Source organism: Corvus brachyrhynchos, unplaced genomic scaffold, assembly GCF_000691975.1.
Source record: "Corvus brachyrhynchos isolate BGI_N302 unplaced genomic scaffold, ASM69197v1 scaffold106, whole genome shotgun sequence".
NCBI lineage: Eukaryota > Metazoa > Chordata > Aves > Passeriformes > Corvidae > Corvus > Corvus brachyrhynchos.
In genome coordinates, this window is record NW_008238834.1 from 4,137,224 (window position 1) to 4,149,953 (window position 12,730).

At 37.4% G+C, this 12,730-nt stretch overlaps 1 protein-coding gene across 2 annotated transcripts in view; it reads right to left on the reverse strand.

The window, feature by feature from the left end:
- Positions 1-1,182: 1,182 nt before the first annotated feature.
- LPIN2 (lipin 2) overlaps positions 1,183-12,730 on the reverse strand; it is a 36,069-nt gene continuing 24,521 nt past the window's right edge. The window contains exons 13-20 of one of the 2 annotated variants that reach the window (XM_008636822.2): positions 12,452-12,534; positions 11,189-11,333; positions 10,301-10,449; positions 9,738-9,824; positions 7,860-8,012; positions 6,724-6,838; positions 5,927-6,030; positions 1,183-5,613 (exon numbers count right to left, since the gene is read on the reverse strand). In XM_008636822.2, coding sequence (XP_008635044.1) covers positions 5,469-5,613; positions 5,927-6,030; positions 6,724-6,838; positions 7,860-8,012; positions 9,738-9,824; positions 10,301-10,449; positions 11,189-11,333; positions 12,452-12,534 — 981 coding nt within the window. In that variant the 3' untranslated portion in view covers positions 1,183-5,468. The remainder of the gene's footprint in view (positions 5,614-5,926; positions 6,031-6,723; positions 6,839-7,859; positions 8,013-9,737; positions 9,825-10,300; positions 10,450-11,188; positions 11,334-12,451; positions 12,535-12,730) is intronic. The other variant, XM_017738249.1, reaches the window with a different exon arrangement.

Sequence of the window (12,730 nt, forward strand, 5' to 3'; positions counted from 1 at the left end):
CAGAAAACCCTTCTGAGCTGACTCCCTGCTCACCTCACCACTGGTACGAGAGCTCAGCTGGCAGCAAGTGGGAGCATACATGTATTTCCCACCAAAACAGTGCAGGCCTGCAGGCCCGCAGTGCACCAATTGTATGACATAACTCCAGGCAGTGTCCTGCACAGAGGGAAGTGCCTGTTCCTGGAAACTGTGGTTCTGCTCTTCACACATCTAAGCCAGTTGCTCCAAGACAGAAAATCCATCCACCAAAAACAAGACCACCCTAGTAGGAGTGCATTAGGGTAAGATGGACACAGGAGAAACAAGGGCAGCTCAGAAATGTTTTCACAACAGGTCCAAACATTTGGCATACACAGGACACACCACCCTTCTCTTGCTTGCACTGGCACAGTCACTCACTGCAGCACCAAAGAAGCAGTGAGAGCAACGTGTGAAAATGGGCAGTGAGGAGAGTGTGGGGTGAGGAGTGAGCGCAGTGTGCGAGCACAGTCATGGGGGAAACCCAGCAGGAACACAGGAGCTGATAAAACACCAATACCACCACAGAAGGACCAAAAGGCACAGCATCACTGACCTTTTCATGCAGATGTGTCACAATGTGACTGAACACTCAGGTTCTCTAGAGAGGTTGCTAGTTGATTGCATTTACCACGAGCACCAAGAGACCAGGAAAATCAATTTCTACTGAAAGCCTGAGGCCCCTTTTCCAAGACAGCCTCACAATATTAGCCTCAAACTATTTAACAACTGCTTTGGAAGAAAATACTCTTTCCGTTGAAAGGGAAAAGTTAACTTTGATGGAAATAGGATAAATCTCCAAATTAGGGCAGATTTACAAGAGCTCAAACTGCAGTTATAACATTTTCTTCAAGGCAGCTTCTACATTCCCAGGTCGTGCCTCTGTTACCTGATATTTTATATTACCAAGTGCATGTTTGCTTTTCATTATAGTTGTAACCCAGTATTGGTACTGGCACACAGGTTAATCTTGATGACAGCAATTTTTTATCAGCTGTATAAATACTCTGAAAAAAAGTAAATCAAGTGTGAAAGAATGCAAATGTACTGTAGTCCTTAGAAGACCAACTTGAATTCCATGTTAAATATAAATGCAATTTTAATAGCCCCACATTTACTCGATCAGCACTACAATAAAGGTATTACCAAACACAAAGGAAAGACAATTTTCACTTTAAGTCTGTTTTTATTGTGATAACATTGTTCCGAACACCAATAAACATTGCACTGAAGTGTGGGTTGCTGTACCCAAGACAGTCCAGTCTTAACAAAAACCACTGTTGTATTGGTATGATCACAGATTTGACATTTTAAACACACTACCTTATTAGTGATTGGGTTGCTTAACAATCAAGTATTCCACATCTTCAAGATAAAAATGAAACAAATGACTGAAGAGAGTTTTCCCACCCTCAAAATAAACAACATTTTAACTTTCATCTGGAAGGAATTAACACTGTAAAAAAAGTCCCAAATAATTCCATTCTATTTAGCAAATTTTAACTCTGGAAACTAAAATTTCTTCAGGCAACAGTGACACTTTAAAGGCATCTCAAATTCACTATCTATCTGTGATGTTTCATTAGGAATTTGCATTACAGTCATTTAAACAACTCATTCATATGACAGCATTTTCTAAAATACTTGCATGAAACATTAACATGAAAGCTCATCTTTTCTGCATTTACCATAAACGGATTCAGAGTTTGCTTCAGAAGTTCCATAACAGAGTTGACACAAGTGTTAAACTTTTCCAGTTGAAAAGAAAAAAAAGGGTTTTGGAAGGCATATACTGATGACAGAAGGGTAATAAGACATGAGCCAAGATTGCACATGCACTTGTATACTGTTGGGAATGAAAGCCCAATCTTTTGAAGTACAAACATGCTTGGTACAGTAAATTTTAAAAAAAAAAAAAAAAAAAAATCCAGAAATGCGTACCCTTAAAACTGCTGATCTTTGAATCATTATAGAAATGGGTAATGTCCAAGTCACTAACAAGTCTTGAATTGCAATGTTCCTTATTTACTCCCAGACAGGTGTCATTGACTCAGCCTTTGAGGGGTTCCAACGCTAAGAGGATCTGCATCTTCAACAACACAGTCTTAACAGGGGTGTGCGTGTGCCCACAGCCAGGCACACTTAGAAGTTCCTCTTTCACAGAAAGAATGATGTAGCTTGCGCTAATTTTACATCAGTACAGCACAACTTGTTCTCAAACATTAGTTTCAGGCCACTTCTCTCCACTAAGGTAACAAAAGGACAGGCTAATGCATAATTCTTATTTACCCCACTCCACACTGATATTGTGGCACAAGCCCAGTTTGACAGCAATGAGATGTCTGCTCTAGAGTCAGTAAAGTGCCCAGCAGCCCCAAGAACACAGGTACGCAACGACAGGCCCCATATTCTGTCCCGAAACAGGGTTAACAAACAATCTGAGACGCTTCAAATACAAGCTAGATTTAGAAAAACCAAGCTCCCCGCCCTACTCATGTCAGAAAGACTCGACAACATTTACATTTTATCAAAAAAAAAAAATATAAAACTGTAGCTGTTACAGAGAAAAAAAAAAATCAATTTTTTTAAATTAAGCAACCTTTTGGACACTCCTACAATGCAAAATGACATGTCAGCAGAATGAGGAGCTCTCTACACAACTCACACAACCCCCATTTTCATACCAGCTGAAAGTACATGTATTTGGAGGTACACCCAATACTATTTCTCCATGCTTCCTATTTACTCAAGTCTCCACTTTGAAATCCACATTTTATCTTTATGACTGTCTAAAAAGATGAAGGGAGTTGAAGAAAAAAAAATAAGACTAGTGGAAAAAAAATATTAACCAAAAAAGACACAGCCAAACCTTGGTAACAATCTGTTCCACTTGGGAACTCATCATAATTTCATGAAGTGCTTTTATCTTTAGAAAAGCTGTGTAATACCAGGGCTACCAAGAGTAGACTTAAGCATAGTAAAGAAAATTTTGACATCCACAAAAGGAATGTTTTAGGAAAGGCTGCTTCACTCCCTTTCTGCAAAATAGAATCTTTAGATAGAAAATTTAATCTTGTAATTAAAATACTTTATTACGTTGGATTCTTATTTATTAATTTTTAAGTATTTAAGTGACTTAAAAGCTCAAATCACATTGATATTCAAAGCACTTGGTGATCATGAAAATTTTTGTTTCTAATGAAACCTATTGAATAAAAAGTAAGAAAAGCAAAAAAAATACATGGAATGATGTTTGCAAGCTTTTGACATTACAAAAAAAATACAAGAAAAAAGCAATAAAATATCCTTTGAATTGAATCCTGTGAAATCCACTTAAACACTGAGTAGATTAGTAACCAAGAACCACAGAAAGTATTTTTCTCACAGTATAAAAATGAGGATGCCTTTCAGTTCACTGACATGCACGACACACCGTGACAGGTATTTTTTTTATCCCACTCTCCTCCTCCTGCTCTGAAAGAGATTCCAGATTGATTTTGCTTGCTTCCACTCTTTATCCAGTGTTTTATAAATACAGGAATACACTAGAATTTTATAATGGGGGGAAAAAAAATTTCATTTATATAGTGATTTAAAAATGCCCCTCCCCGAGCAGCACACCAATTGTCCAGAGTTAGCTGGTGTTACATCAGAACTGTGGGTTAAAACTCTCAGCCTGACAATGGAGAAAAAAATACTCCTAGAGGGACGTAAAATCCTCTAAATGTACTCTTTTGCAGGTAGTAAAACCGAGTGAGCTCCCTGCCTGCGTGCAGCACACATGAGCTGAAGCAGGAGGGTCTGGCCCAGCTGTTCCCAGAGGAGCAGCCCAGTGCAGGACGGAGCAGGCAGCCATAGAGACGCCTGCCAGAGAGCACTCGCTCTGCCCTGCTCCCACCGGGAGCTGAGTACAGGGAAGAACTTGCCCCAGAGTCCATGCAAATTCTGGATGCTGCCCCTGGAAGGATCTTTAACACATGGCCCCAGGAACTCACTAAAGGAGTGAGTGACAGGAAAGGCTTTACCCAGAAAGTCCAGGACTGGTGTTTAAATGATGTTTAAATATGACTGTAGTCCTTAAGCCCTCTGGGCTGGTGAAATGATACATTCTCACCATAGTTTTGTCCAAAAGAAGTTAAATGTACTAATTCAACTTAAAAAGCAGCCACCTTTGCCTTCAAGTACTCTTGGAGAAAGAACAATTAGCTGCTTTTATAGCTGATAAATACCAGAATTGGAACGTAATTTGTTCACAGGCTCTGATTGGAACCTGAGGAATGACCAGCATGATGTTTGTGAATAACCCAAAACATTAAAAAAAAAAAAAAAAAAAAAAAAAAAAGGTTTTATTCTGCTCTACAGCATTTAACCATTCTGACAGCTGGAATCTCACGACTGAGTTGTATTTTGTTCCAGCTACTGAAAACCTGCAATACAGAACTCTGGAAAGACCTGCAGTAGACAATTAAAAAATTAAATACATAATTGTTTTTTTAGTATTACAATTCCCTGAATATAATCTGTACATACATTTTACTGGCCTACACAGCATACACACACATACACATTATCTCTGTGCGGAAAAAGGAAATAAAAATGCCAGTTCCCCAACTCTTACAGAAATGTTCCATGATTTTTCTTGATGAAAATTTAACATGATGCAGCACAGCCTGAAAACAACAAAAGCCATACAAGTGTCTGAAGACAACTTTCATTTTAACAAGCTCATGAAATAGTTTAAGCGTTGTGTGTAAAAAACCCCAAGACGTAATAAGCAGAGTTAGTTTGAGTGTGATTTGTACAAGCTCAGTCTTGTACATGTAACAAAAGGCATATTAACATTTAAAGAGGAATTTTATGTCTTCAGAATCTGTCAGGCTAGTAAGGGCTATACATTTTCTGTATTCTAGCTGAGAAAGAGCACAGTTGTCTTAGGCTCTGGCTTCTTTCAAAAATGGCCTAATTGACCATTTGAACATTAAACCACGTTTTTCATTAATAGGTCTGACATTCTATTTGGCAGTTTCCATACACTTTTTGGCTTCATTTTAGAAAATATACTTAGGACAACTTAAAAAAGAATAATCTATTTTTACAGTAAGGTCTGTAATGATGAAAATGCAAAGTCATATTTTACCTCAGCATTTAGTTGCCCAGAAGCACTTGGGTACCATGACCATCAATGACAGGTCAATCTCAAGTGCCTTAGAACAGGTATATAATAATAAGCAATAAACAAACAAACACAAAAATCCACACACCCTCCCACAAAAAGTAAGACAGTAGCTTTGCATTTTCTTTGTTTTAAACCAATGAAATTAAAGTGATTTCTTTAGTAAGACTTACGGTACCAATATATAAATTAACATCTTCATTAAGAAAGTTCTTCACATTTAAACTGAGGCTGAGTAGCTGAATATGAAATTCCTTCTTCTGGTGAGAAGTACTTTTCAGGCCAGGTCATCCATGTTAAGTTCAGGAAGAGGCTCTCTCCAGTAGCAAAAAGAGCTGAATTCTGGGCATGGAAATGCAGAACTCTGTTCTTTATTAATCAATGGGAACACATATTCCACAAGCTCACTTAGTCTGTAATACCTGTATTAAAGAAGAAGAAAGACCATTATTTAGCAGTCTAGCTACTGTTCAGCTGTAGCCAAAAGCAGCTTTAGAAATCTAGACCAGAAAGTTCTAGTCAAAGAAAGCCCCATGACTGCAGAAGCTATTTTCAACTTTATTTTGCCAGTTTTCATCTTGAAAAATTTCAGTCAAGTACCCAAAGCTGGAAGTCCCTGGCAAGTAAGGCTTTGCACATGTCATATGTAACAGGGGATGATGGTCATAAATGCAATTATTTCATAATCTCATTCCTAAACACTGTCTTTGGCTGAAATAACAAAAATGGGCTTACGAAGATTTGTTTCCCTTAGTCTGTTCTTGGATCAGTTCACCCTTTGGATTCACAGTAAATATTCTGCAGTCTGGAACTCCCACTTGCATGTAGGCATATACGTCCTGCAAAAAGCACCAACACAAGTACATGCTTCAACATTTCCTTATTGAATGTGATCTAACAAGCAATTTATCAAAAGAATGACAAAAGCTGATCCAAAAAGGCTACAGTAAATCTGCTTCTTAAAAAAAAGGTCCCTGAACAACAGTAAAAAAAACCCCACCCCCAAAACATACACATGCACACTTTAACAAAATATTCCCCCTGCCTCCAAACACTTAATTCCTGTTCCCAAGCCTGGGACCACAAACGTGCACAAAGTCTATACCACACAACACCACTCCTGGTGACAATATTCTTCTTACAATACCCCTCTTTCTCTCACTCAATTACAGAAGTACTGAGCTGCAGAGAAAATACAGGAACGATATGTAAAAGGGATTCAACACCATGAAGCACTGAATTAATACCCTTAGGTGATAAAGCAGTTAAAATACTTCAAAAGAATTTGCAAAGGTGCCACATATTTAACAAAACTCTGAGAATACTAATGCATCTTTGTAACCTTTGTCATATAAGCAGTTGTAGCAACTTTTATTTAAGGTATCTGCATGTGGTTTTTCCTGATCAAACCCATAGAAGCAGCAGTGTCCTGCTTCCATATTCAAATTTTCATAAACACAAAAAGAAAAGCCTGTTTGTTTTGCTTCTCAAGTACATACATTTTAACCCTTCAGTTAGAAAGGGGCACTTACATTGGGCCTGTTTCCAAAAGCAGCATAGAAAGGCTGTTTACTGGGAGCAAACAAATTCTTGATATCATTCAAACATTCGATTTTGAACTTTTCAGGCTTCTTTTCTATTACTTCCCTAAAATAAAATTTCAACAGTCAAATTCTAAATCATGATTTGATAGAAGGTATCCTCCTTACCCCATTTATCTGATATTTATATTCTCATTGCTTCCTGTTGCTAGCACTGGTAGTTGTATAGACAGTGCTAAGTAGCTCTCCAAGAACAATACAAGAAACAATCAAACATTCCCTCTTTTCCAACATCCACAGTAAAAAGAAACAGGTGAATACTGTGCATAGGCTAAGTAGAAATGGGAAGGAATTCCTAGCTGTGAATGCAGTTGTGAACTGCTTTTTTGTAGCTGACTATCTGAATCAGAAGATCTAATCAAGTACACATAAGCTTGTTACAACTCCTGTCTTACAAAAGTAAGGTCCATGACATTAATGGAAGTTGCTGTCATTGCTATCCATGACAAAATAAAAACCAAATAAACAAAAAACCCCAACAAACAAAACCTCCTTCACAAACAAACAAAAAACCCCCAACACTTTTCCATCATTAGCTCCTCCCATCAAGAACAGGTAGACTATGGCTGGTCCAAAAGATCAACTGAGTTGAACCATATCTACACTCCCATCCTGTTTTTTAAGTAGCTGTACATGAAGCACTCCCACGTCCACAAGATCACTTCACGTGAGTCTGTACTGCCCGCTTTGTTTTCTTTTCTCTCTACCGTGTAGTAGCACTGCACTGCAACCCTTGCAGGTATACTTGAAAAGACAGAAGTGTACTAATATAAACAGAACCTAATAGTCATCAGTCATGGACTAGATGAATGAAGGGAAAACAAGTTCCTCTTGGACTGATATGTTGTGTTTTGTAGCCACTTCCAATGTGCCCACAGGAACAGAAGTATACAAGTGAAATTCAGACGAAACAGAGTTTTTAAATGATCACTAGAGGGACATCAAGTCTCAGTAGCAAACATAGTCCAGAACGGAACGTTTCATTATAGCTGTAATGCCAAGTATTTTTAACTTACTCTTTCTCTGAAATGAGGAGTGAACTGATACAAGAAATCCCACATGCTTACCTATGAAAGGCAGAAAACAAACTGCTGGGGGACAACATGAGAGGGCCCCTGGGGAGAATTGTTCCTTTGTCATTTACCCAGTGCAGGTATCCTCTGGTGATATCTGCCATCCCAATGGCACGGGCAGAACAGTACAGGAACTTGTAGCCATTTCTAGAAAAAAAAATTACCAACTTAGTTCATATTCCTGCCAAAGTTTCTTTGCAAGGGTAAGTACATGATTATAGCAACGTCCAGAGGCACCAGTTTAGGTACTGAATTGCTGCAGAGCTCTGCACACACACAAGGACAGACTTTTCTATTCTTAAAAGAATCTGCAAGGCATGTAGCAGTTTAAATACACAACCAAAACTGAGAAACAGGAAGTGCAAACAGAATAGGGATAGTAATACTCAGATGACACCATTAGACGGACTAGACTGTGTTTCAGTAAGTGTCACATTGGTTTTATTCAGCTTCTTTCAGCTCAGCTGTAGGATGGCAGCAATTATTTAAATTATCTGCATCACAAAATAACGGGTGCCAGATCTCCTGTCTCTTTCAGGTTGTTGGCAGAATTTGCAGTGCAGAGTGAAGGATGGATAACAACAAGCATTCATTAAGCCCCTAAATTCTTCTTGCAGACTCTGTATGTTCATCTGTCACACAGATTTGTATACAGTTACTGCGTGCACAAAAGGCTGGAGTGTTTATGTGCATTTTCAAAGACTTGACTGAGTTTGGCAAACAATTCCAAAACTGCTCTTCTATTATGCACTGAATAAACAAGGAAACCCACCCCAAGCCACCCAAACAAAACATAAACATTCGTATTATCTCCCATGAATCACGAGGGGCCACATGAAGGCCAACAATATAGACCCCAAAATATTTTTGTGGAAAGAAAGACTACTAAAAAAAAAAAAAAAGATAGAAGTTGATTATTTTAAATTAATCCTGAAGTTTCTAACAGTTGATTGTCCTCAGTAAGCAAGTATTATTTCTGGAATCACTGCGTTTTTGAAAAAAGTTTGCTAGACAAAGGACCACATCTGAAAGGTAAGGAAGTATGTAGGTTTATTCTGCCCTAAGTTATTGGACACAAATATCATAGGGCTATGTACCTCTTAGAGGAACAGTACATTTATAAAGGTGCAGTTTACGACACTTTTGAAGAAAGCAAACACCTCACTGTAGCTGCAAGGGGAAGGGCACATGGGCTGTGTCTGCAGGTCCTTGCAGATCACAAGGTGAACACATTCATTTGACTAATCCAGAGAGAGGAAGGGGAAATTGCTGATTTGCTGCATTACTTTTCCATTGTTCTACTGTACTACATTGGCTTATGTCAGAAATGCAACAAAATGACAGAAAACTTGACCCTGGTCACCAACCTACCCTTTATGCCAGTAATAAATTGTTCCAGAACATAAAATCTAACCTATGGAGCATTCACCTGGCTTTGGGAGCAAACCCATTAAACCAGAAAACACTTATACACTGGAAGGACACTATTTAGGTTTTAAATTTATGCCATACCATGTTTCTGAAAGGCTTTGTGACCAACCTGAGTTGGTGGAAAACAGGCGTGCATGTTTGAGAAATTATTTCTATTCTCTTTTGTATTCATGAAAATATTACACACAGTTTCTAAAAGCTAAAATGCAGAACAAAATGTCTGAGAAGGGAAGTAGTAAAAGTGATGGCTTGCATTCCTGTAAAAGTGTGTATCTGTGGAAAGAATTTAGTTACATTTGTGTATGAGAGAAGTAGCTCACTTGCAGCACTTCGACCAACACATTTTAATAAACGGCGTAATTTTTAACAACTATCCAATTACCTGTACATTAATTCCCATATTCCAGAAAATCCTAATTGTTTCATAGATTGTATACTCACTCATTTATGGAATGATAGAGTTTTGCAATGCCCTGATGAGTCCAGTCCTTGCCAAACTGAGGGAGGATATGTCCCAAAGCATCAGACCTAAAAGGAGAATCAAAGGTACCTGACACATGGTATATGAGTTTTGTTAAAGACAAACACTAACAAACATACAATTTATAAAGATTATTTACAGAAATATTTGTGTAGAAGGTCCATACTATTTAAAAAGAGAATTAATAACTAGTCCAGACAGAGCAATTAGTGAGGTCATACAACACAAGTCAGTTCCAAGTTAACCTATGGGTGCTAAACCTGGAGAACTCTAATGAGGGAACAATCACGTGGCAAACATTATCATCTTGGCATTATTCTTTTAAAATATATTTTCTAGTTTGCTTTAAAGGCAAGTACAAATGAAAATCAAAGTAAGATTGTTAATGAACTTCCTTTAGTATTTGTCTTAAATAAAGTTCCTTTACCTTGTTTTGAAAAGCAGGATAGGATCAGTAAAGTAAGATTAGGAAAAAAAAAAACAAACAACAAAGAAAAGAAAGAAAATCCCCTAAGATACTTACTTGGTTATTGTTCCATCAATGTCTGATATGATGATTTTATCATTCCAGTTCCAGAGGTATATTGTTCCTGCACAACGGCAAGTCCCTTGATACTGGGTTGTAATACTAAATACAACATCATTAGGGCCATCTCTGAGCTTCAACTTTGCCTGCAGAAAAAATAAAAATAATTGAAAATATAAGTTGCCCTCCCTCTAAAATTTTTATTTTATGATTTTAGGATCATAAATGAGCTGCACAAAATGGCTCATATACTCTTCCTTGTCTATTTTGATTAACTCATCAAAAACTGAACCATGTTTAACACTGGCACAGTTTTGCTGTCAAAGTCTGTTGCAGGCTTGGTTCATGTGCATGTCCACAGTTCTTATACTGACTACAGCAGCAGATATTTCACACTCTGCCACTTTAATTCGTGCTATTACAGTAGAACTGCAGCATTCTGAAGGTAATTCTGAGGTAAACTCCCAGTTTACCATAGGATATGACAGTATTTCCTACTCAGTGAAGGCTTTCATCAAATTCTTCCTGATGAAAATCATGCATTTAGACAGCAGCAGAACTAACTTGTAAGTTAGACCACAGTGCACACCAATTTAAAATGTATGTTGTTACACAGATGTGCATATCCCAGGATATCCAAAGTGCAGAAGCGAACAACGTCACTTTTTTGGCAACATGTTAATATAACTGATTACAGAACTTTGTAAGAAATTACTGGTTTTTAATCTAACAGATTCTTAAAAAGACACAGCAGAAGAAAAAATTATCAAAAATTCCCTGCAGCTGCCTACTCTTTTCACAGAAATACACTTTAAATTTCTTTTTGAAGATTTTTTTTTTAAGGGTTATGAAGCATCCAATGCACAAGACAGGCACGTCACTTACTATTTGGTCCGAAGACAGTCTAAGTGACTTCTTATAAGATGTAACATTCCCATGGGGTGGATGCTCTGCTGGGGCAGAATCCATTTTCAGGGATTCCTTCAACTCCTGGGATGCTTCATCACTAGAAGAATCATCCTCTGGAGGCCTAACATGACATCAATCAGAATAAACGTAAGCTACATAAAATCCTTCAATAGAGTAAGATGCTTATGCCAGAGTAATTTCTGCTTACGTTGAAGATTTGCTACTACCTGATAGCACAGATTAAGGAAGTCCATGGCCTAATGAATGCCCAGATAAAAGCCAGTACAAGCCAGTAAGCAAGTAAGACTTGTAATGCCAGTACTGGTGGAGCTCTAAACATGACTATTCCTAGCTGGCTCCACACACGATGGGTTTAGTAAAGACACCGTGTCAAGTGGTCACTAATACTGTGCTGATGAATTAGGTAAACTGCAGATGAAAAGAGACACTGAATGGGTAGCAGTGCTTTGTTTTTAAAAAAGCTGCCTCAGTTACTATGTCATTTAAACTGTGGGTGATAAGTTAGTGAAGTTGCTCACCTTTTAAGGTTATTCACAGACTTACTTTCCTGTTCATTAGAGATTTGAAGATTAAAAGCAGCATTAAGTTTCTCTTAAGTATTACATCACAATATATTTAGTTCTTTAAATCTTTAAGACACCAGTGTTCACAAGTATCTTTGCAAAATCACAGGAGAATATGAATATGCATAATAAATATCCCAGAATGGGAGAGTTTTGTGCAAAGCACTCACAGCTGTCTACGACAACTTGGGCAACATGTGCACTGTGATTAATATTATTTTATTGTTTCAATTATTTAATGTTACAAAAAATTCCACGTGGTTCAAATTATTCATACAATATTAGGCCTTCACAAAAGAAAAAAAGTATTACAAAGTCTATCAGAAACAGTATCACTGTATTTACAGAGCAGTGGCCTATTGATAAAGGTTACCAGGTACGTATTTGTTCTGTCAGTTATGTTATGATTTAAGAAGCAAACACAATAGGATTTAGGAAATAATTGTAGTGTATTTGTAGTTCCTACAATGTTTGCTGCCACATTATTTTGCTGAATTGTTTGCTATACACATCTGGTTCCTCTTCAGCAGCTTACAGGAAAATGTTTTTTCCCCACAGTACATTAATACTGAATTCTTCATTCCAAAAGAAATGAAAAAAAAAGGAAAAGAAGATACAATTCGGTCCACAAGTAAGTCTTCAGACAGGAACACACCTACTATTAACTTGCTCTTTTATAGTTGCTGGCAGTTCATTTGCTCTTTGCGTCTCAGTTTTCCCCTCTTTTGCCTCTGGTATCTAAAGCAACACGATAATAAAGAACATATTGACATTTTAAGCATTTTAAACCAATCCAAGTGAAAAACAGCTACCAAAGTAGTACATAAACTATATTAAGTCTCAGAACCATCCATTCTACATAATAAGTTCTAAAAATTATTTAACAAAAGGATGCTTATGAAGAAATTATCTATTAAAGCTTTTCATTATTTCA